The 25,682-nt window shown below is 36.6% G+C and overlaps 1 protein-coding gene across 1 annotated transcript; it reads right to left on the bottom strand.

Annotated features, from left to right (window-relative positions):
* Nucleotides 1-1,268: 1,268 nt before the first annotated feature.
* Nucleotides 1,269-14,921, bottom strand: LOC115968312 (probable quinone oxidoreductase). Its single transcript, XM_031087669.1, has 18 exons — nt 14,724-14,921; nt 13,900-14,073; nt 13,163-13,344; nt 12,592-12,697; nt 12,372-12,448; nt 11,607-11,694; nt 10,793-10,982; nt 9,665-9,791; nt 7,462-7,542; nt 7,253-7,354; nt 7,068-7,163; nt 6,775-6,849; nt 6,326-6,445; nt 5,405-5,533; nt 3,821-3,898; nt 2,921-3,007; nt 1,873-1,959; nt 1,269-1,752 (listed from the first exon to the last, which is right to left on the bottom strand). The coding sequence occupies exons 1-18, from the start codon at nt 14,776-14,778 to the stop codon at nt 1,702-1,704; spliced, it is 1,905 nt and encodes a 634-aa protein (XP_030943529.1). The 5' UTR covers nt 14,779-14,921; the 3' UTR covers nt 1,269-1,701.
* Between the last annotated feature and the right edge of the window lie 10,761 nt (nt 14,922-25,682).

Here is a 25,682-nt window from a genome sequence, read left to right as displayed (position 1 = left end):
TATAGTCATACACTGTTAAAACATAATTTCAAAAAAAAAAAAAGTGTGTATAAAGTGCAATAACAAGTGTGTAATAAATTTTTTTTTTATTAAAAAACATTCTCTTTTTTTTTTTTTAATAATTAGATGGATATTAGATACAATAAGTGTGGAGGATTTGAACTCTTAATATCTCTGTTAGAAATACCTAGAAAAGCCAATTGAAATATAGAGGTTTTGGCTAATACTCATAGACTTTATAGTTCCACAAAAGGCCGCATTTTTATCTCTCTTTAAAATATGTTTTTCAACTATAGGATTTTGACTAAGTTCAATTTTTGCATCCCAAAATTAAATACTTCAAAAATCAATAATGTATCAATTTCACTTCTCATGATAATATCATCTTCACATGAAATTCTCTTTAGATAATAGAAAGATGAAATTGACACCTTTTAAATTTTTGGGGTTGTAATTTTCAAATTTTAAGCTAAATTTTATTGAAAAAAATGATATTTTATCCATACATTTTGAATGTTTTGCGTTTCTTTTCAAGTCAAACAATCTCTGCTTCAAACCTTCAATTGTTTCAACTTCCTATATTATCTTCCCTTTATTATTTTGTAATCTTTTTTGCACTATGCAGTGATCATTTGTATTTGAATTTTGTTATGATCCTAGCGTCTCACATTAGTTAAGTGTAAGCTTAACCGTGTGTTTATAAGCTCTTAGACACCCTCCCCTTGTAAGCCGGTTTTCAAGGGTGAGTTCTACTCATGGGTTTGTAACATTTGGTATCAAAGCTAACCACCACCTAATTAAATGGGTGTAACCCATTAAGTATGGGATCAAATGAATTCCGACTTTGTGGTTAGATCGCAAAAGGAGCGACCTAAAGACTAGATTAAAATTACTACTCTTGAGCACCCTCCTCTTGTAAGCCGGTTTTCAAGGGTGAGTTTTACCCATGGATTTGTAACAAATTCTTCGCTCTCTTTAGCATCAATGATTAGATTAATTTCGCATCAGTTTCAATTAGCTGCACTGAAACTAAATGGATGAGCATTAGATACTCAAAATTGGGGAGCGTACAATTATGTCCCCTGGAAATTGAAATCTTTTGTGCTTGAAACAGCAACTTAATTGGGAGAGTGTCTTGGTAGTTGAGACGTCATCTTAATCACCCAAAATGCACAGAAATGATCTCCATCATCAAGAATTTTTTACATTCAGCAATAGAAATAGGCATTAACATGCTTCTAGATGACCTTACAATTCCATTCATAATCAATATATAAAGCTTGGGCTAATTTAAATAACCTTGGAATTCCTTACATAATCAAGAGCCTTGAATTTCTGTTACATCTTATTCATCGTTTGATAAATAGAAAGGGCAGTGAACATTATTAGAAAGTATATATACAACAGAAAGGATTTGGATCTTATATGGACCAAAACTTGCACCAAAGCTTTTCATAGTACTATTATTTTCTATTCTATTTTGCTTTTGTCCAACAGTAACTCACAATAAATGACAAAATGATATGAAACAAGCTCAAGATGTTATCAACAGTGCCTTCTTAAGTATCATTACTGTTGAGACTAGCTCCATCAGATAACAGCAGTATATATTGCTAGCCCACAATCTTCTTTTTTCACACTGACATTTTATTGTTCAAAAGTTGATGAAAATTATATCTGAGATATTTTGACAACACTTGCTTACAATTTCGCCATTTGTTGACTGAAGGATGGATCAATGCAAACAACAACCTGTAAAAGTTTCCTATTTTAAGATAAACATTTTTGGGCAATTTTTTCTGCAACTATAACCATTCTGAGACAGAATAAGAAGAAAAACGTCTCTCTTTATTTTCCCCCAGAAATGCATACCTTGCCTACACTTTTGCCTGAATGTAGATATTCAACAGCATCTGCAACAGCATGGAGGCCCAAAAATCTTTTTGGGTCCACAGCAACCTAATACAAAAGAATTAGAAGAAACATAAAAATCTGATCACCTAAGTTCATTTAAATATTGAAGTTCCTTGAAGGAAAAGCTAACAATGACACAGTCTATCAGTGAGTTGATAGGATTATTGATCCTTATTTTTTACCCATCACAGTAACTTGTGAATAAATATTATGTGAAAAAAAAAATCATAAACTGAGTTTTTTTTTTTTTTTTTTTTTTAATATTTCCTTCTCTTTTTTTTTTTTTTTTTTGGGGTGGGGGGGGGGGTGCGGGTTTAGCTAAATGCAAAAGCTAAAAAATTAAGTTAGATTATCAAGGAAGAGAAATATTCTACTCATTTCTCTTCTCTTATCACATGTATAATAGACAATTAAACGATTGAAATGGTCAGAGAGATCAAACACATCTCATAGAACATCATGAAGCACCCATCACCTTTTAGAGGTGTTGCCCCTCCCCATTATAGATTGTCCCTATATTTAATTTTATAATCAACAAGTATTAACACATTAGCAGCCTGGTCCAATGTTGGCCCTTCCCCCAACCCACTGAAAATTACTCCTATTATTGACCATAAGTTATACATGTTGGAGATAATCTAGGCCTGGGAGTTGAGGTGGGCTGAGGGGCAGTGGGGGATACATGTCCTAGTCTGAATGTTGGGATGAATAAAGAGAAGAACAATAGTAAATCATGTCCTGCTAATGATGTATAATGACGAAATTCATGAAATGCCATAATAGGCATTAGCTTTAATTTTCTTGTTATGTTTCTGCACAGCACAATATGCAATAAAAGCGATTCCACATACACACAATGACATGAAAAAGGAACAATATTGCTACTCCACATTGTTTATCCACCTTTTCACAATCATCTAGACAGAAACAAATGCTCACTTGCACCCCCCCCCCCCCCCCAACAAAAAAAAAAAGTATCAAACATATTCCAGGATATATGCATTACCTTCAGCTTTCCCATAGAGAAAAGATTAAATAGTCTGTCCAGATGTTCTTGCCACAAGTGACTGTATTGTACCAGGAAAAAACCAGCCTGAAAACATTGGTATCATTAAAACAACAAAATTGCAAAGAAGTCCAATATCATGTCACCCCAAAATATTTTATTTAGATCTCCTTTTGGTTGCTAAGAATCACAGAAAAAGAAACTCGCTTGTTTTTAATGTTTAGGAAACACAAAAGAATTGGTCTAAACAATTATCATATGAAAACTTTGCAGACTTATTTTTGTACACTTTGCTCAATGACTAAATTTAAAAAAATAAAAAAATAAAAAAAAAAATGCATGAGTTTAAATTTCTTCTCTTTTTATTAATTTTTTTTTTCCTGGGAGACACACAAACATAAGTGCATAACAGTCAGGTCTCTGCATCAAGGCTCAAAAGGCAAAGGCTGAGACGTGGTGTTAGAATCTCAAAATGCTGACAGTCATAAAATTCAGAGCGTAACAATTCACAAAGTTACTACTAGCCAGTAATGTGATAAACTATAAGTAAGATTTTTGGTTTTACTCAAAAAAGAATATATATATATATATATATATGAAAAGAAAAAGAGTGATTTCAATGCCTAAAAGAAATTAGTGACAACATCACCAGTAAGAGCACAATGCAAGTTACATTCTCTAGAGGTGACCAAGAAAAACACTTATTTCTTGGAGAGTGATTGTCTGCATAAGATTTTATGATGGGGTCAAGGGTTTGAAACTTGGACCAGAAATCATATGTTCAGTACCTTAACAATGTAAGAAGTTAAATGAGAGAACATCTGTAAGAAATCAAAACTAACAAAATTGAGTAATCACAATGTATAACAACAGCAGTTTGATCTTTTGGCAGCTACATACCACAGTTTGGCTTTTAGCCAAAATCTTCTCACATAGTCCAGTATAATTTGATGGCTTCCATCCATGCTCCCCTTGATACTGAGACCAGAATGAATCAGTTTATTGGAGAAAAATCGAAACCAGTGATGCCATGCGCAAGAACAGTCATCAAACATAGAAACAAAAGGCTAACAAAAAATAGTGGTACACATACATTTTGCTCTATTGTTGACTCAACAAATTGATGGGAAGTAGATTTTAGGGTCTACAAGGTCAGTATACATTTGAGCACAAGAACTCTTCCAAGTTACCTGTCAATCATAAGATCTGTGGCACAGGGCTTAGAACTTTGTTGGTATTATGGTTAAATTTTTTGAATATGTAGGTATTATGATTAAATGATTAAATTCATCATTTCCTAAACAGTTCAAATTTCTAGAATAATTGGTAATTTATCATGGTATCAGAGCAAGTGGTCGTGAGTTCAAAACTTGTTTCAATAATACCCTCCCATTGAAAAGGTTGAAAATTCCACATGTTGGACCTGATTTGTTAAGGGGGAGTCTAGGCCCACAAAAGTGGGAGAGTGATGGAATTATTGTTAAATGTTTAAATTCTCAATTTCCTAATAGTTTAAGCTTTTGGAACAATTGGTAATTTATCAAACTTGAAAAAAAGCATTAGAGTTAAATCACTGTAACATATTCAGTTACAAATATGAAGGCACTGATATCTATTACTGACAGGAATCCATGTCATATATTTTGACCTATTGTGGCTTAGATTTTAACTAAGCTTACTATTCAATATTCTGATCTATGACTAATTTGATAGGACACATAATTCAAGTAAGACTATCAACGTCTTTAACCATGTTTGTAAGCAAAGTGGTAAAAATTTTATTACTTCTGAAGAATTGTCTTGTTGGAGCTAAATCTAACTTGTAAGCAAAGGCATACAGGATATGAGCTGCCAATATACTTTTAAACTCAAACCATATTATTAGTGAGGAAGTATAAAAGTTAAAATCAGTAAGTATTCTAACAAGGAAAATTTTCGCGGGAGTGTAAAAGAAAATTTATTTTAATATTAATTTTGGAAATCTATTCTAATTTTAATAGTCAATTGGATTTTATCTTAGGCCTTATTAATTAATTAAATTTTATTGTATTGGTACAGTTGTCAGCTGACTTGATCATAATTGAAACTCTATCTTAAATGGTGCCAACGTTAGATATGAAGATTTCATATTAAATGCATAAAATAATAATCTTCAAAGTTAATTTGCAATGTCTACCCTAACGTCTACATTAGTGTCAAAATTAACATTTTAGTGGGTAACTATCCACCCTAAACTATGAGAGTGTTTGTAATGTGCTCTCTAAACTACAAAGGTATTTGTAATGTGGACCCTAAACTTTGAGAACTTTTGCAATGTGCACCACTGATTTGGGTCATGGGCGGATATTGCAAACTATTCTCAAATCACGCTGTTGATTGCAAAATTTTAGAGTTTAAGGCGCACAAAGAAATGCATTGAAACATCAGTTGCCTGAGAAGCTCACTTAACTTAAAAAAAAAAAAAAAAAAAAAAAAAACCCGAACCTGAGATATCATTCCAATTACAATAAGTCGACCATAGACTGCCAAAGCATTCAAGCACAGGTTGAACATGTCACCACCCACAGACTCATAGATGATATCAAGACCTTTGGGAAATTCATTCTTCAAAACCTGGGAAATCGTGACGAAAAGTAGAAAAAATGACATGTTCATTGGGATGAATCAGATTCAAAGCATATAGCATATCCAAGTGATGACCAAGTGCATTACAAAACACTGAATTCTAAATAAGACTAAATGAACAGAAACTGGGAGACATATGATTGGCTCGTGCAAATTCATGCTGCTTTCTATAAATAATTTCAAGAATGACATTAATTTCATACGGAAGCTACACTGAAAAATTGGGAATGTACAAACAGATCCAAAATCAATTTTACTTGAGTTTACATGATTTTGTAAATCTCATACAGATTAGTTCACCACAGAGGAACAACTATATAGCAGATTGCATGCATTAGTTTAATGAATTATAAAAACTCATAAATATAGAAGGGGTATCAAGAAGAAAATGATCCAATTTGACTGTAACAAATTGCTAACATCAGGGAATGGAATAATTGGGAATCTCAAATAACCAGCCAAGTTGCTAAAGTAGCTAAGCTTTGTCAAAAGAACTGTTCACTAGTGCCTGTTTTGCCTTTTGAATTTGTGATTTATCTTAAAGGCTAACAATTGTGCACATGCATATATGAATGGCTTAGTTTCACATGTTTATTCTATAAGCCCATGAAAACTGAAAATCGTCAAAGAAAACTAGAAGTTGATGTAGTCAAACCAATCGGCTGATTTAGTTAACTTGCTGCCTCACATAAAATTAAGTCGAATTCACTTTCAGCTTCCAAACCCACCACCCAAAAAAAAAAAAAAAGGAAAAGAAAAATGAGGAAAAAAGAGACATACAGTTTTAATGTCTTCTGCTCTATAGTCTATCACCCGATCAACTCCCAAATTTTTCAATAGCATGGCCTTTTCCTCACCTCCACAAGTTGCAACCACTGTATTTCCAGCTAATTTTGCAAGCTGCAGATATAGAATTTCATATTGCCTTTTGATATAAGAAAGATAATTTTAATCAATGGGAAAAAAATGACTACAAAAGAACCAATAACAATAAAAAGAAAAATGTTAGTGATGAGATTAATGTTCTCTATTGTATTCATTTCTTCTGTAATAAAAATTGTGGTACTATCTATATATTAACATGATTAAAAACAGATTTCAATAGGTGTCTCCCAAAACCAAGATGGAGTATATAAAGTCACTGTCTGCTTCTGTTGAATGTGGACAAGCACATTCATAGAAACAGCAAATCATGTCATAGAAAAGTATCTCCATAGTCAAAAGTAAACCTGGACTGCGAATTGACCTGTCCCTCCGGCAGCAGCTGTCACAAGAACAACTTTTCTAGATTCCATTTGTCCAGCCTGAAAGCTCCACATGGGAACAATATTGTCAAAAGAGGCAAATGTGGTCTCTGAATAAAAGTTCTTAAGAACTTATAACAGAAAACATTGAAGGATACAAAACAAAGAATCTAGTGAATAAACACTAAATACTAATAGTGAATTGAGATAGCAAAGGTGATGACAAAGGGTCCACCTAAAACGAAAACAATATTTCAAGTGTGTTTATGAAGAGTAACCTTTTCTAGAGCAATTGATGCTGTTAATCCTGAAGTAAGCATGGCAACAACTTCTGGATCTGGTCTCGCCACTGGGAGTACATGTTTTGAAGGAACCTATGATGTGAAACCCCTCAAATAACTGACACAGATATAAAATAAAATTTTTCAACACATAAAAAACTATGTCTTTCAAGATCATGTACCATTATGAATTCAGCATAACTTCCAAAAGTCATGACTGCAGCAGGAGTGCCAATTTTCAAGTCAGTTACATTGTCTCCAACTGCAGCAATTATTCCCACAGCCTGCAACATTAAAGTGAAATGAAGATCAACTAACCACCATAGGTAGCCATACTTGTTTGAACCACAGAATATTGGAATATTAAGAAATAGCATCATTTTTCCGTAACCTCAAAGCCAGCATCAAAGGGAAGATTGGAGCTTTGGCCTTTATCTGAGCCACTGAAATAACTCCCTGAGCTGAAATTTACCTGTCAATAATCCTCATCAGTGTGTGCACATGAGAATGAGAGAAAGTTATATTATGAGTAGAAGTTATTGTACAAAATGGCAGCAAAAGATCTTGACATCAAAATACTTGGCAACAAATATATTTTTTTAAAAAGGCCTGACTTCATGAGACATCTATTTCCTAGATTTTCCCCCACCCCCATCCCATTTAATTCTCCACATCCAGCAGAATCTCTTCTCTGTATCCTCAATACGTTTTCCCCTCAGCAGTGCTTACCATAACCCTTCTCTCAACACAACAGAGAAGATTGACCAATGCTTTAACTTACCTACCAAGATTGGGCAATGGACCAATTGATTCTTCAAACTTTGACACGGTGCAGATATGGAGGCCTGTCAATCCTTAACAACCATGCTAAAATGATGCAAAGCATATGGAATAGTACTTTTTACACACTTAATCATCCAAAGAGGAACACTAAAAGGAAGTGTAGACATCCATAAATTTGATTATCTGATCAATCTTGGTTGATTTTAGTTGCTGTTTTGTGTCTTGAACTTAAGTATTTTCTTGTGCTAAGTCTTTTAATTTTTATGGCATGTGAATGACATCCCAGTGGTTGTGATCGCACCTTATTAGACAAAGAAGCAACCTATTGTTATTTAAGTTTGATTATGCAATCAATCTTGGTTGATTTTAGTTGCCGTTGTGTCTTGAACTCAAGTATTTTGTTATGTTAAGTCTTTTAATTTTTATGACATGTGAATGACGTCTCCTAGTGATTGGGATTGCATCTTAGATACAGAAGCAACTTATTGCCTTATTCAAGAGTTTTCTAAAGGTTTGGTCGCCATCGTAATGGACATATATGGATTGTTGTTCCACATTGTTTGATGTGGTGTACTTGGAGGGAAAGAAATAGTGGGTGCGTTGAAGATAGTGAGAGTTCTTTACCTGATCTCAAGTTATTCTTTTTTAGAACCTTATTGGGCTGGTTGTCAGTGTGTAGAAACCAATCCTTTTCTTCAATTTTTGATTTACTTGATTTATGTAATTTTTGAATTTGATCTGTACCCCCTTGTATACTCCCTGTGTACTTGGGTGTCCTTTTTTTATATCAATAAATCTTTATTACTTATAAAAAAATTTAAAAAAATAAAGATTTTTTTGAAGATGTAACAACAGCTTTTTTGATGGAATTGATTGAACTTCCAGCGACCAACATTTGTGGCTTTTCATCTCCCTTCCATTTAGGGATTGAGTTAAGATGTTCTTGCTAATTTGATAGCTCTCTGATCCCCTTCTTAAACTCTATTTTCTCGAATTCATATTCTGAATAGCATCATAAAGCACTGAGAAGAGTGCTGGGACATGGCCAAAATCCAATGAGAAAAATATAAAGGGGTCCCTAAAACAAGCTGCTCAGAATCTCAGGTACCAGGATGTCTTAGTTGCTGTAATCGGTCAAACCGTTTTCTTATGAACTATTAAGATATGTTACACTACAACTGGAAACTTATTTTATAAAGCTTTATACTTGTTTTAATATATCAGTGACTAATGATAGAGCTTAATGACTCCATCATTAATGGAAACTAACGACAGAGACAAAAGTAAGAATATGAATTATGTAGTATTATTAAAATAAAATAAAATAAAATATATGAATTATGTTATATGTAGGCAAAGTGTCATATCAAAAAACAATAAAATAGAAGCCTTTGCTCACTAAGTACAATTTATTAATCATGTCTAAGCTTGCTGAATTACTAAATTATGGGCAATCATATCTGTAGCCAAACTTATAAAAATAAAAATAAAAAATCATATCTGTCACCAGGACAAGGCACAATATTTGGCCATGTTTTCCACTTATATATACACGGCAAATATCAACAGTGCTACTGAAAAAGTGGCTATTCATCCAGTTGAACCACTACAGCCACCAAATTCAGTTTTATTATTACTGATTGCATGATGAAGTTTAGACATATGCTGAGAGAGAGAGAGAGAGAGAGAGAGAGAGAGAGAGATGCAAAAAAAAATAATAATAAACAAACAAACAAACAAAACAATTTTGTCCCAAAAAACTAAATTTTCAAACTCAGAATAATCCTTTCAATGGGAGTAAAAAAACTTACATCACTAGCATTTACACCAGCATAAATGATTTTCACAAGAACATGATGTGGTTTTATAGGCAATCTTAATGGCGTGCTCACAATGCGGGTGGCATTACGAAAATTGTGACTTAAGGTGTGAACAACTCTGAAGAGCAAGAAACAAAAACAATAGTAAGTAACTTTCAAAAGGTAATGAGCAAACCACTGTATTATATAATAAAAGGAAATATATGTAAAAAAAAATTAATTTGAATTAAAAATAAAAAAAATATAAACAATTGCCTTTCAAGATATTCATGACTAATTAATCAATAAGCAAGTTGATTTAAAGGTATAAATGCTGATTGCTTCTATGTTTCATTTATTCATAAAAGCCAATATATATATATATATATATAAAAGGAAGATATGAAGTGGTAATAAAATGAAGCATTAGTTTGTGCCAAGCATTAATAAATAAAAATTAGTATGGACAACTCTTATATATTACTCCCTCTGTCTATAAATAATAAGCCTCCCTTGAAAATGCATAAGTTTTAAGGACAAGTATAAAAAGATTTCCCATACCTTAGTATATAACTTTCCAATTAAAAATTAGTATGGATAACTCTTATATATCACTCCCTCTATCTCTAAATAATAGCCCCACTTGAAAATGCACAAGTTTTAAAGACAAGTATAAAAAGAGTTCACATACCTTAGTATAAAACATTCCAATACTACCCTTTACATTTAAATTGAAATGTGAAAAAACAATAATATCTTTAGTAATAAATTCAGCCAATAAGCTCTAGCTTAAATGGTACATCGTCCCCTTGTCAAAGGAAGGTGGAGGGCAAGGTCACAAGTTCGATATCCATATGGAGTCAGTGTAACTTACCAATAAAAATAAATAAATAAAATTTGTAAAAATTCTAACCTTTTTCGTCGAAGAACTTATTTAGAGATAGCCAAAAAGGAAATGTAAACTATTATTTAGAGTTGGAAAAAAAAAAAAAAAAAAACATTTCTTGTACATTTTCTAGCTGAAGCTTCATATAGATTCACATAAAGCAACCACATAACATAAAAAAGGGGCTAGCCACAAACTGTACTTAGTTTTGTTTTACAGATAAAAAAAGATATAAGTTTGACATAGTTACCCACATTTTCTCAAAACTATGAGGAAGTTGGAAATTTGATGCAACTTTGAATGGAAAACTTTTCTTAGATTTTGAAGAAGGCAGCAAGTACTTTGCTTCTTCCAGAGGACCAGGCCAATATTCCATGCCTCTGCGATTGGTAATCCACAGGCACGAACCAGCTCTACTTTCATCAGTGATAAGCTCAAAAGTACCTAAAAGGCATAATATCTTGGAATATCATTAATTGATTTGAAAAGTTAAACAATCACTGATATCATAAATTGCATCAAATGTTTCTTCTACAGGGTTGTAATTAAGTCGAAGAAACACATGGTTTCATAATAATATGCCTGAAGTACCTGCCTAGAAAACTAGCACACATATATATACAAGATACTAGAAGAATGTGGAAATGCATAGCCAATAGCCTTTCTCAAGGGTTTTCAGTTTGCACCTTTTTACTAAATACGGTTGACACTACATAAAACTGACTTTCAAAGCAAAAAAAGGCAAGATATTTTTCTCATTATCAGCAAAAGAAAAAAAATCCTATATCCATCCTTGTCCCAAGCCCCACCTTAACTTCTCTATAGGGCCAAACCACTAAAAATAGCTGAGCTAAGATAACAGAGATATTCAGTGCATTACGAACAAAACACTATAAACATTACCAATGTGTACCAGAAATATTACCTTGCATCTTTCTTATAATAAAAGGAAACATGGAATGGACTTGAGAAAGTTGCTAAGCATCTAATACAGCATTATTGAAACTTGAAATGACACATGGCCACTTCCAATCAAATTTCATTGAAAGAAAAGGACATAGCCCATACCTTTCACCACCATTTCCATCGGAAGAAAGCCCCCCATCTTGCCAACAAATTTAGAATCAATTTTTAAGCCCATCTCAGTTTGAACAAACTGCATTCAAATTCACAGCTCATTCAATATGATATGCTATAAAAACCTTAACAGAGAACTCCTGTTGATTATCAATCCACAGTCAGAACAAAGCACAATTGCTATACTTATCCTCCCATAAACAAATTTTCTTTTTAAAATGAAAACAGGAAAAAGGTCATTAGCAATTCCTTAAGATGCTTATTCAGCCAGCCAATTCTGATATTTGCCCATTTTGACAAGAGTTGATCAATAAATCTGTATTCAGCTATCTGTAAATAGTTAAGTAGCCACTGATCCAAAGAGAAGCATGGCATAGTTGGTTCAATGTTAGGTTCATCTAAATTTGCTCACAAATTTTCTAAAGGAACTCTTTATGCAGAACATACGAGTGAAAACTTTCAGTTGGACAAATCAAGCACAAACTGCAAGGCAATTTATTTACAATTATACCAAATGAAGTTCGAAATTTGCCCATCTGATTGTATTTGCATCATGATATAAAATTCAGAAGGAAACTATGATTGGTAGAAGAACTTCACTATGAGAAATATGATTGAACACATAAATTGAAGTCACAAAAAATAAGATAATTTTCAGCACTTGCATATCACATGCCTATTCAATTACAGTTCAAATATGCTGAGAGCCTTGTAGCTCAAAGGCATTGCCTGCTCCAAGAACATCCAGAATCTTACCTCAGGGCAAAGCACATTGACGCGAATCCCTTTACGCTTGTAGGGTACAAGTGATCTAGTAAACAGAACAACACCACCTACAAAAAAATAACCAATTATTAATAATATGTTAAAGAGGCACTAATTAGATATTAAAACACATTTTAGGATTCTTTATGTGTTTACTTTGATACATAATCAAATGTATATATTTACCAAATAAGTAACAAATAGAACAAACCTTTTGAACCAGAGTAGATAGGGTCAGCGTACATTGGATAAAGACCAGAAGCAGATCCCATATTTATAATTACACCAGGCTTTTGTGCAGATTCCATGGCCTTAATCTGATTTAAGAATTTTAAGTGATTATTGTTGCTTACCAATTACTGTATTGTGATCAATGAATAAACCAAAGGATAAACATCAATGCCCCCCATTTTCAATTTTTTCTTTTCTTGAATATAAATTTTAAAAAGCCCTGTTATCATATCTCATTTCTAGGCAGCTACTCTCCCTAGAATATTGCTAAATGACCCTTTGATGGGCTGGTAGAAAGAAGCTTTACTGGTAGAAAACTGAAAATAATGGTAACACGTTTTGTAAAGTAAAGAATGCAATAAAAACTATTAAAACATTTCAGGCAACTATAACTCTGCATCTGAAGGTTCTAGGAATATAATTCTACAACTCTGCATCTGAAGGTTCTAAGATGTCGTCAACATTGTCAACCAAACTGCTTCTCGCAGCATGCAGAAAAACACTAAATTAGGCAACTATAAGGGACAACCAAGCCAAAATACTAAGCATACCGCACGGTGAGTGCAATCAATAACTGCAATCAGGTTCACATTAACAGTGTGTCTCCATGAATGAGTGCCATCAGTTTTATCCTGGTAAAATGGAATAGGAGTACTAATTCCAGCACAGTTAATACAGATGTCCAATCCTCCATAAGTCGCTAAGTGCTTATCAAAAGCAGCAGCTGTTTCTCCTGTTCATACCATAAAGATTAAATTTATTATCTGTAAACAAACACATTATATAAATGTGCCTGTCAAAGAAATTACTTGCCTTTATAATTCAAAAAGTGAGAAAAACTAAAAGAAATATTAAATCAAATTTTGTGGGTGTGTACGTGTGCACAGATGCCTTGCCAATTTATGCAGACAAAAACGTGCCACATGAACAAGTATTTTTCTATCTTTTCTTGAAAGCTTTCTCTCAAAATTCTGTGACATACATTATTCTTTCAATAGATGTTTTTGTGTCATTACGTCGAGTACATAACAACATATGCTAAACTTGTGCTTTTGTTTAATGAAGATGCAATTAAGACAAGCAAACCAACAGCATTACAATATGCAATACTTTTGGATACAAATACTCCAAAAACCAAACAGTTTATACTTTCATTTTGAGAGAAAATCTAGTTTATAGTGCTAAGCATGAACCAAATGCCAATTTCTAGAATGTGGGTGTGTGTTTGTGTAAACAGAAGCTCTGAAAAAATGAGATCATATAGCAGAAACAAATATTTTTCACTTACTCGTGTTGCTCACATCGCATTTTACAAAGATAGCAGATGGAAATTCTAAGTTGGAGTGGAACTTGGCACTCTCCTTTTCAGCTAGGGATGCTATTTGCCTTCCATTTTCTTCTGAGAGATCAACAACTGTCACAAATATTCCCTTCTTTGCAAGAGCAAGGCTAAGCGCTTTACCTACATATCAACAGCCACCAAATGACCACATCATATAACAATCATCGCCACTAGGAAGCACAGACACAGGTACGGGTACAACACGATAAATTTTTGAAAAATTATAACATGGCACGTGGGATACAACACCGGTAAGACACCCCAAATGAAGTGTCCGTGCTTGTTTGGATGTCCCGCAAATTTTTCAATTTATGTATTAATTTTCAACGACTACAAAAAGCCAGATGCCAATCATTTTGAATTCATGAACCCAATTGCGGTGATCACTGATCAGTTTGCATAAACAAAATTTCATACACACTGAAATAGCATTTACAAGGCGTAAGTTTTTTTTTTTTTTTTTTTGATAATTTGATCGCATCTCGGTTGCTACATCAACCAACAGTATACGAGTTAGGCCAAAAAAAAAAAAATCAATTTCCAATCTGTTAGAGATATCTGTAACACAATTAAATCCGATTGTGCACAGCCAAACACAACTCTCCGCTATAGAATCGATATTTAAAAAAACAATAATTTATAATAATAAAAAATGCAGTATCCATTGCTATTGTATGTGGATGATTTGCGATGTCAAATCGGCTAAATTAATCAGAATTCAAAATTTTTGCAGATAAGAGTAGAAAGGAAAGTTATGGTTATTAGTTTACCAATTCCAGAGGCTCCACCGGTAACGAGAGCTGAAAGACCAGGTTTGAGCTCCATTTTTTTGTTGATGTGGTTGGTAATGGTAGCAATAGCAGAGCAATAGAGCGAGAGAGAAAAACAGAACAGAGAGGCAGAGATGAGATTAGCAGAGACTATTTTTTTTTTTTTTTATAGAAGAGAACGTGTGGGGTTTGTCTGTGTTGAAATTTGGTTTGTTTTTTTGTATTTATCTGAGATTTCTTTTCTTTTTTTAAACGATTGTGAGGGTTTTGTCGTTATATAAGTTTCCCCTTTTTTCTTTTCTTTTTTTTTCTTTTTTTTTTTTTGAGAAAGGTCGTTATATAAGTTTCAGTTATAGAAACGAATACTACGGATAAGATTAAGAAATGGCTTCTCTTTGTTAGAGCAATGCTCCAATGCTAATGCTATCCTATTTTACCATTTTAAAAACTCACTTTATCATTATACCATTTTATTTTACAGTACCTCTACATCCAAAACTCTATTCTTATTAAAATATTATTTTTTAATCTTTCTCTATTACTACTTTCCAACCGTCACTTTTTTCCAGATTCCAACGGCTCCACCATCACCAATCACCACACCACCACCACCACCACCACCACACCACACCTCCACCTCTACGGCTCCACCATCATCAATCACCACACCACCACCTCCACGGCTCCACCATCATCAATCATCACACCACCACCAAAATGCTTCAGCCTAACTGCTTCAGCCTCTCATCATACACATTACACAATTAGAAAACCCAAACCTATTTCAACAGGCCCGCAGCCATTGATGAACGCAGAGGAACTCATGAACCCAGATACCACCGATCAACCCCGATCACAGCAGGAAAAAAAAAAAAAAAAAAAACTCAGATCAACCCCAATCAAAACCCAGACACCGCCGTGTTGATCAACCCAAATCAACCACCAAAATCCCACCGGAACAAAAACCCAGACACTGCCGATCAACCCCGATCACAACAGGAAAAAAAAAAAAACCAGATCAACCCGATCAAAACCCAGACACCACCGCGTTGATCAACCCAAATCAACCACCAAAATCCCACCGGAACAAAAACCCAGACATCGCCGATCAACCCCGATCACAACAGGAAAAAAAAAAAAACCCATATCAAGCCCAATCAAAACCCAAAAACCGCCGCCACTGCCGCCACTAGATCAACGTTTCCTCCATCGTTGATCAACCTAGATCAACGTTTCCTCCACTGTGATGTGTTATGTTGATGGTGGGAGGAGGAGGATGTTCGGTTCTGAAGAGAGGAGAGAGCAGATGAGAAAGAGAGAAAGGAAGAGAGAGAGAAGATAACAGAAATAATTAGGGAGGAGAGAGAAATTTTGGGGGAAAATGAGATTAAAATATTATTATTATTTTTAGAATACTGCTACAGTGCAATTCTATAGCATTCCAGGATGTAACATGTTTTGAAGATTAAAATGCTAAATACACTTTACATATAGCATTAGCATTCTCCAATGCTAATGCTTATTGGTCTCTGTGTGGCGTGGGTAGCGACCTTGTTTATTAATAGTTGAGAATAATACCGATACAAATTATTTTATACAAATTTATCTTTTGACTAAATAAAATTTATTAATCGTCTTGATAGCCTATTATCGTCTCAATTGTCCAAAAGCAATCTTGGAATAATGTGAATTATGAAATAGAGGAACTTTATAAGAAAACATATAAAATAGAACACATATTATAGCTGGAACAGTGTAATCCATAGATTACCCACATACATAACTCAAACCAAATTACAATAAAACTCACACACTCGCACAAGTTCCTATGACTCATGCTTCTCAACATATAAAAAAGGAAGTTCCTACGACTCACCTTGCAATTGCCATAAATGTTCAATGAGGTCCAACTAAAGTTGAAAATGAATTTCTTGGTCTTTAATGCGTCCATACCTCTCAATGTATGACATAAATCCATCACTTTGTTCATGTAACACTTGCATAGGAGGATTATCTACTCCATCAATTTGTTCATAATCCAAGTCTACCCCTTCATTATCATCCCACTCATCTTCAACAATCATGTTATGGAGAATTATGCACGCTTTCATAATCTTTTGGAGTGTTTTAAGATGGAAAAATCGTGCAGGTCCATAGACAATTGCGAAACGTGCTTAAAGCACTCCAAATGCACACTCAACATCCTTCCTATACACCTCTTGGGTTGCTGCAAATAATTTTCGCTTATGCCCTTATGGAGCTGGGATTGTTTTCACAAATGTTGGTCACTTTAGATATATGCCATCAACAAGGTAATATCTTATTATATAGTCATGACCATTGATTAAGTAATGCACTGCAGGAGCACGTCCTTCAACAAGTTCACTAAATATGTGAGACCGTTCAAACACATTAATATCATTATTTGACCTAAGTAACCCAAAAAATGTATGTCATATCCAAAGATCATATGATGCTACTGCCTCCAAAATAATAGTAGGCTTATGAATATGACCACAATATTAACCTTTCCATGCATATGGACAATTTTTCTACTTCCAATGCATGCAATCAATTGAACCTAACATACCTGGAAAACCTCGGTGTTTGCCATGAGCTAATAGTCTAGTAATGTCTTTATTGTTTGGCTTTCTCAAATATTCCTCAGAGAAAACATCAATTACCGCAGTAACAAATTTTTTCAAACTTTCTAATGCAGTAGTTTCTCCAATCTGTACATATTTATCTATCAAATCACCCGATACTCCATTAGTGAATGGGTATGTTAACACTATTGCAATATAATTTATACTTTATCTTGTTCGATTATACCACTTTGATGATATGCATTAACTTTAGCTATGCACCCAGAAAACTTATTTGTCTTTTCACTAATCGTTGCCCAACGATTTATCAAAGAGATAGCAATACGTGTGGTACCGGATGTATTGTACTACGTGAAGTATTCCCAAACTTTTTGTCGAAATGTATTTTGTGTTTGTTCATTACTGTGTATGGCATCAACACTAGTATTGATCCATGCTGACACTAGGAGTTGATCTTCCTCTACACTAAAGTTAGAGCCCCGTTTTCCTTTTGTAGAAGAGGCATTTTCAACTTGAGGTGGAGAATCAAAAATTGACATAGGAATATTTTGAGATGTTCCCAAAAGTTATGAATCAATTTCTATATCCCCATTCATGATACCCATGTAATTTGTTAGGTCTCTACGTGACTCCATAAAATTAGAAGAAGAAAAAAAATGTAAACTTTCCTACACATAGAAAATTCTCAAACTAACATTTATATCAAAACTTAAAATACTTAGAATTATAACTGATATCGCTCCGAATCAGTAAGGTGGATGATCTGGCTTCGGTGGCCTACTGAAGTGATGGAAGGCCTACAAGAAACAAACAGTCAAAGAGGAGACTAGAGAATACCGGCCAAACCCTCTCCGATGAAGAAGTTAGTCTCGCAGAGAAGGGAGTTCCAAGTATTTGTGAGTAATGTCTCAGAAAAGTTCTTACCTCTATCGAGTTCAGACCGGTCCTTTATATAAGGATCCTGGGGACGGTTATTTGTCCAATAACCTCCCCAAGATTTGTGGAAGCCAACGAGTCCGGAGTTAACTTTCTCAACGGCTACTAAAATTGTAACCGCTAACGGAAGTTAACTTATTTGATGGATTCGTTGAGATAGTTACGGGTTTAGTAACCACTACAGAGAGTCAAAAGTTCTAAGTGTTGCGTATTCGTCCGTCTGGTGGAGGACTGTTTGGTCGTCCATGGACATCTGAAGGTCGTCGGACGACCTTCAGTCATGGACGACTTTATCGTCCATGGGAGACTTCACTGATCAAGAGCAGTATTATTGTCCATGAACACTTTTACTTCTTCTGGGGTGATTCCAGGTCGAACTTGCTCAATTGGATCTAGACGACCACTTTGGATGAACCGGAGTTAGACTAATTTTCTGCTCCCCTATCAGTTACCCCTTTGTTCAAAGGGTCGTCCAGGATATTGTTGTGATTTTAATAAAATTTTGCTTTTTGTGAGCCACGTGTCGCGAGGCTATTGGTTGGCCAGTCGTGTCGAACCTGTTTCCCCAAGGAATCGCCACGTGTCAATTTTTGAATGGCGAACGTCGCTTCAGCGACCCGGCTGCTAGGGCCTATAAATAGTGCATTCTCATTCATGCCCTTTACTTTCCTCTCATTTTCCCCTCTGCCATCTCATCCAAGAGCCTCGTCTATCAGGTATTTCTTCTTTCTTTTTAGGTTTTCATCTTAAATATTTCTTCGTTTAGTAGTATAGAGAGGGAGATAGACGAGTATCAGGATGTTTCTTCTAGGAGTGAGGGTAGTGAGGATAGTGTAGATAGCTCGTCCTGTAGTGATTCCTCAGACGAGCATTACTCGTCTGGGGTTCCTGGCATTCCCTTACAGGAATTCCAGGAACTACAACGTAGGATGGCTTCTGGATCTGGGGCTAGCTCGTCCAGACAGCCATCTAGCCCTCCTCAAGACGAGGAAGAGGACGAGGAGGACGTCATTTATAATTGTGCCCCAGAGGTAGCATCCACCTTAGACGCTGCCAAGTTGAAAATTCTTGTAGATAGATACCAAATTCCTAAAGAACTTAACCCTCGTCTACCCAAGGCTGGAGAATGGTGTTGTTCTCCTTCCTCTGGTTTAGGGGTATATACTTTTTACCTTTTAGCTGGCCTTAGGTTTCCTCTAAATTCCTTCTGTAAAGACCTCTTCCAAAGGTTGGGTATTGGACCTAACTAGCTCAATCCCAATGGTTGGAGGACGATAGTTGCCATGCAAATGTTATAGCGTGAGGCATTGGAAGGGAACCATCCAATAACGGTGGACAAGTCCTTTATTGTTATAAGCCCTCGAAGATAAAGAAATTTGCTGGTTTTTACCAGTTCTCGTCCAGGGGCTCTTATTACAGTTTAATTAAGGGCCGTAGCTCGTCTGACCGGCTTTGGAAAAAAGAATTTTTTATTATTTCTGAAAATTGGGCTGGGGACCCAGCTAATGTGGGTAGTCCCCCCTTCCTACCTTTTACCAGCCCTCTAGGTCGTCTTCGTCCTGAGGGTATGTTTTCTTTCCATTTTATTTCCTTTCTCCTTACTTTTTTCCTATCTTTCAATCGTCTAACTCTTTTTCTTTGTTGATGCAGCTGTTGCTCGTCCACACTTGGACAAATTTTACCTGGACCAGATAGACGTGGTTCATGCCTTCCCTGGGAGGACTTTCCACGATTTGGTTACTCTCAGTCGTCTAGCAGCTTGGGAACTTGGCCTAGTGGCTACTGCAGAAAACCTTAGTCACGAGGAGACTACTCGTCGAAGTAAGTATCGTCCACTTCATTTCACTTACCTTTTTTTTTTTTTTTTTTAATTGGCTTTCCTCGTTGCAGGAATAACTACAATGAGGGAAAACAAGGAGAAGGCAGTGACTAGTGGGGACGAGGATGTTGTTGCACCTCCGTCTGTCCAAGTGGCTTCCATCCAGGCTGGGAAGAGGAAGTCTAAATCAATATCCAGTACTATAGACTTGGACGACCTCCCAAACCGTCGAGGCCCTAAGAAGCAATAGTCTGCTAAGACTTCCCTTCCCAAGGTCCCCAAGTTTGTACCTCCAACAGTGAACTTGGACGAACCTTTGGTGGATGTGGAGCCCGTCCAAATAGTCCATCCCGTCCAGAGCGATCCTCCCCCTCCACCCAAAGCTTTTCGTAAGCCCAGCTCGTCAGAGACCTCTGATCGTCCTTCCAATCTAGTTCTGGACGAGGGTTATGCATGGAGGACGTTCAAAGGAATCGTCACTGATCGTGAAGTGAATGAGTGCTATAACATGTCAGTGAAGGAGTTTGAACGTTCTGGCATCCATGACCTTTTTAAGGTAAGTCTTTCCCTCGTCCTTGTGAAATTTTTTTTTTTTTTTTAATTTTAATTTGAACAGGATGTCTAACTCCCTTTCGTCCATATGCAGGCTATGTCAAAATTTTATACAGCAACCTGCCAAGCCAAAGAGCTCGCTGCAGAGGCTAAGACGGCTAATGATAAAGCCAAGGAGCTGAACAATGAAGTTCTGCTAAAGAAGGGGGAGGTCCTTAGGTTGACCGAGGATTTTAATAGTTTACAAGGAAGTGAGACGAAGCTGAAGAACGAGGTGGAAGAGCTTAAGGCTGACAACTTAGAGAAGGATACCCGCATCGTCCATCTTGAAGGACAAGTTTCAGAGCTTACCTCGTCCTTGGAGAAGGCACGTGAAGAAGCTATTGTGGCCTTTAAGAAGTCTGACGAGTATAAGAATCGTCTAGACAGTCATTATGCAGCTGGCTATGAAGACTTCCTTGCTGATGCTAAGGAGGCATATCTTGATTTGGATTTCAACTCCTTCAAGCTTCCCCTTGCTACAGAGAGTTCCTTGTTGCAGATGAGTTCCGAGGACGTCAACATAATGGACGACGCTAATACTGAAGTCACTCAGGACGACCCCAAGGCTAGTTTGCCCAAATGATTTGCAATTTCTTTGAAAATTTGTTTTACTTTTATCTGGAAGTGCCCGTTGTTTTAGGCTTTGTTTCTTCTTTCTTTTTTTTATTCCAGTTCATATAAGTACAATTGTCTCGTCCAAGATTGTGGACAAGTTTTATATACAGTTTCATTTTCACAACTTAAGGGGTTTTTGGACGTGGGTCGTCCACCCTTCTTTAAATTTCATGAAAAAATGAATACTTCTATTTTCGTCTTCCATTGTGTTTGAATATATACATTTCCAGCTTTATGTATGAAATTTTTATTTTCATAAGTCATATCATTTGAGACTATGTGGTTCGTCCACCTAGGAATTCAGTTCGCCTCGTCTTGAGTATGGGGGTGAATTTTTTATTACATCACCAAGATAGAGTAAATTGATTCCTTTCAGCTTATGTATAGTTCATCTATGAATGACTTTCTTTTTTATTAGATTTTTTCATCATTCAAAATTATGGACGATCATTTTGTCGTCCTTGATGATTAGACTTCCCAGCAATTTCTCGTCCAATGCAATGGCTTGTTAAGCTAGTTTTAAGGTCTTTGCTCGTCCGTGTCTCGGACGGACACTTCTCGGATTTCATCTCGTCTTGAGCTTTAGACGGATATACCCTTAACTTAGGTTTCATCTCGTCTTATACTTTGGACGGATGGACCTTAGCTTCATTTTTAGCTTAGGTTTCATCTCGTCTCATGTTTTGGATGGATGTACCTTGTTTCATTTTTCCTTTGGAGGAAAGCTTATGGACGATATATCCTTGCGTCCAAGGATTTCATTCGTCCATGCTTATCTTTCTTTTTTGTGGATCAATCTGAATGAACATACAAAAGATTCCAATAATATACTTGAAAACACAATATATATATATATATATATATTTGAAAATCCAAACTTATGTAAACATTCGTCCACAGGCATGGCACATGCTCGTGAGCTAGTGCCTTATTGAATTAAAAATACAAACCAATTTGTCCATGAATAGTACAAAAGTGAAAACACTAATGTACTTTCTAGGGGATTATTAAAATACTTAAAACACACAATAGTAGTAAACAAACACTTCTGCTCGTCCAGGTATCTCGTCCAAGGACACTTTTGTCAAGAGTCAGCACTTATTGATGGTATTTCCTTAGGTGTTCAACATTCCAAGGGTGTTCCAGCCTCTGCCCATCCAAAGCTTCCAAATAATAGGATCCTTACCTCTTGCAGTTGATAACCCTATAAGGTCCTTCCCAATTTGGCCCAAGTTTCCCGTAGGCCGGATTTCTTGTTGCCAAGGTAACCCTCTTCAAGACAAGATCCCCGATGTTGAAACGCCTAGACTTCACCATGGCGTCATATTGCCTTGCCATGAGATTTTTGTACCTCGCTGTCCTCTGTTCTGCATCCATCCTGACCTCGTCCATAAGGTCAAGGTTAAGACGGAGCTGTTCTTCGTTTTCTTCAGCTTGATACTTCCTCACCGTGTGGCTCGTCATGTGTACTTCTGCCGGTATAACTGCCTCACTTTCATAGGCTAGTTTAAAAGGAGTTTCCCCTGTTGGAGTTCTCGCTGTCGTTCTATAAGCCCATAAAACACCTGGTAACTCATCCGGCCATACTCCCTTTGCCCCTTCGAGCCGAGTCTTGATGATCTTCAATAAGGATCGGTTCGCTACTTCTGCCTGGCCATTGGCCTGTGGGTGGGAGGGTGAGGAGTAATGGTTCTTCATTCCAAGCTGTTCACAAAATTCCCTAAAAAGTGTGTTGTCAAACTGTCGTCCATTGTCAAACACTAATACTCTAGGTACCCCGAATCTGCATACAATGTTCTTCCAGAAGAAGTTCTTGACATTCTGCTACGTAATTTTTGCTAAGGGTTCGGCTTCCACCTATTTTGTGAAGTAATCTATTCCTACCACCAGAAACTTCATTTGCCGAGTTCTAGTCGGAAAGGGCCCCAAAATGTCCAGTCCCCATTGCGCGAAAGGCCAAGGGGCCATCATTGACGTGAGATATTCTGCTGGCTGTCTGGGAATGTTGCTGAAGCGTTGACATTGATCACATACTTTGACATATGCCTTAGCATCAGCTTGGATGGTTGGCCAATAGAATCCGCTACGGTTGACTTTATGGACAAGTGATCTGGCTCCTGAATAGTTTCCGCATGCTCCTTCGTGAACCTCCCTCAACATGTAGTTTGCCTCGTCTGGAGCCAAACATCTTAAGAAAGGCTAGGAAAAACCTCTTTTGTATAACACTTCGTCCATAAGTACATACCTGGCTGATTTGACCCTGAGCTTCCTAGCTTCGTCCTTCTCTTCTGGAAGTCTTCCGTCCTTCAAGTATGACACTATTGGGGTCATCCAATTTCCATCACCCTCTATCTGCAGCATTTTTGGAAGGTCTATACTTGGCATGTAGTGTACTTCATCCAACTCGTCCAACGCTTCATTCGCAGATGCTTCTTTCGCCAGAATATCTGCTTCCATATTCTCTTCCCTCGGGATTTGAACAAAACCAACTTTTTTGAATTTCTTTACAAGGCGTACTACCTTCCTTAGATATTTCTTCATTCTGTCTTCCTTGACTTCGCATGTCCCATTTACTTGGTCTATGACCAATTAAGAGTCTCCCAAGACAAGTATTGAGTCTGCTTCTACAGACTTGGCCAACTCCAACCCCTTTAAAAGGGCTTCATCCTCCACTTCATTGTTAGTAGTCTGGTATTGCAAACGGGCCTTGTACTTTAATTTGTCTCCTTCTGGCGACTGCAAAACAACTCCTATTCCTCCAGCATACAATGTAAACGATCCATCTACATAGACGACCCATTTGTTATTGTACTCTCCTTCCCCAAGATCCTCGTGACTCGAAGTGAACTCTGCGATGAAATCTGCTAGGGCTTGAGCCTTTATTGCATTTCTTGGTTGGTACCGAATGTTGAATTCACTAAGTTCCACCACCCATTAAATCAGCCGTCCTGCGACTTCCAGCTTGCTCATTGCCTTCTTAAGCGGATGATCCGTCATGACATTGATGACATGAACTTGGAAGTAATGTCTTAACTTCCTAGAAGCTGTTATTAGTGCAAAAGCCAATTTCTCTATAAGCGGATACCTTCCCTCTGCTCCTCTGAGTGCTCGGCTAGTGTAGTACACAAGTTTTTGTACTTTCCCTTCTTCTCTGATTAAAGCTGAACTTATGGCGTGTGGGGACACCGCTAATTATAGGTACAGTTCTTCTCCTTACACGAACGGACTTAATAATGGGGCAGTAGTGAGATAGTCCTTCAGGTCTTAGAAGGCCCTTTGACATTCGTCCGTCCATTCAAATGCTTTCCTGAGGACTTTGAAGAAAGGTAAACATTTTTTTGTGGCTTTCGAAACAAATCTGTTCAAAGCAGCAACTCGTCCTGTGAAGGATTGGACTTCCTTGATACTCTTCTGTGGCTCCATGTCCAATATAGCTTGGATCTTGTCTGGATTCGCCTCGATTCCTCTTTGCGAAACCATGAACCCCAGAAACTTTCCCGACGATACTCCGAATGCACACTTACTTGGGTTCAACTTCATCTTATATCGTCGAAGTGTTTCAAAGGTTTCCTGTAGGTCGTCTAGATGGCTTCCCTCGTCTATGCTCTTCACAAGCATGTCGTCGACATAAACCTCCACATTCCGTCCTATCTGTGGACGAAACATGTGATTTACCAACCTTTGATAAGTTGCCCCTGCGTTCTTCAAACTGAAGGACATCACTTTGTAGCAAAACAAGCCTTGGCTGGTAATGAAGGAAGTTTTTTCCTGATCAGCTTCATCCATCTTGATCTGATTATATCCTGAGAAGGCTTCCATGAAGCTCAGCAACTGATGGCCAGCCGTAGAGTCCACTAATTGATCAATGCGTGGCAAAGGATAACTATCCTTGGGACATGCCTTGTTCAAGTAAATGAAATCTACGCACATTCTCCACTTTCCATTTGCTTTCTTCACCATCACCACATTGGCTAACCAATCCGGGTAATAGACTTCCTTAATGAACTGTATCGTGGTCAGTTTCTGAACCTCTTCCTTGATCGCCTTATCCCACTCGGGAGCGAATACCCTCTTCTTCTAACAAACAGGCTTAAAAAATGGGTACACATTCAATCGATGAGTGATCACACTTGGGTCGATTCCTAGCATGTCGTCATGACTCCATGCAAAAACGTCGATACTCTTTCTCAGGAACTGGATGAGGTCTTTTCTTGCCTTCTCCTTCATACCTGTTCCAATTCTGGTGAATTTCTCGGGATCATCTTCTTGCAAAAGAACATCTTCCAAAACCTCTGTGGGCTCTGCAATAACCCTTCTTTCCTCGATGCTCATTGTCTGCACCTGTTCGTCCAAAGCCATCATGGCTAAGTAGCATTCTCTAGCTACCAA

The sequence above is a fragment of the Quercus lobata genome, chromosome 11 (assembly GCF_001633185.2).
Source record: "Quercus lobata isolate SW786 chromosome 11, ValleyOak3.0 Primary Assembly, whole genome shotgun sequence".
NCBI lineage: Eukaryota > Viridiplantae > Streptophyta > Magnoliopsida > Fagales > Fagaceae > Quercus > Quercus lobata.
This window is presented reverse-complemented; position numbering and strand designations above follow the sequence as displayed.

Bases quoted from the DNA above. Each gene is read 5' to 3' on its own strand.
- LOC115968312 (XM_031087669.1), bottom strand. From the start codon at position 14,778: ATGGAGCTCAAACCTGGTCTTTCAGCTCTCGTTACCGGTGGAGCCTCT. The intron at 13,345-13,899 runs GTAAGTGAAAAA...TGGTATGAACAG, and splicing joins ATGCGATGTGAGCAACACGA to GAGAAACAGCTGCTGCTTTT. The intron at 10,983-11,606 runs GTATGGGCTATG...TATGCCTTTTAG, and splicing joins GATGGAAATGGTGGTGAAAG to GTACTTTTGAGCTTATCACT.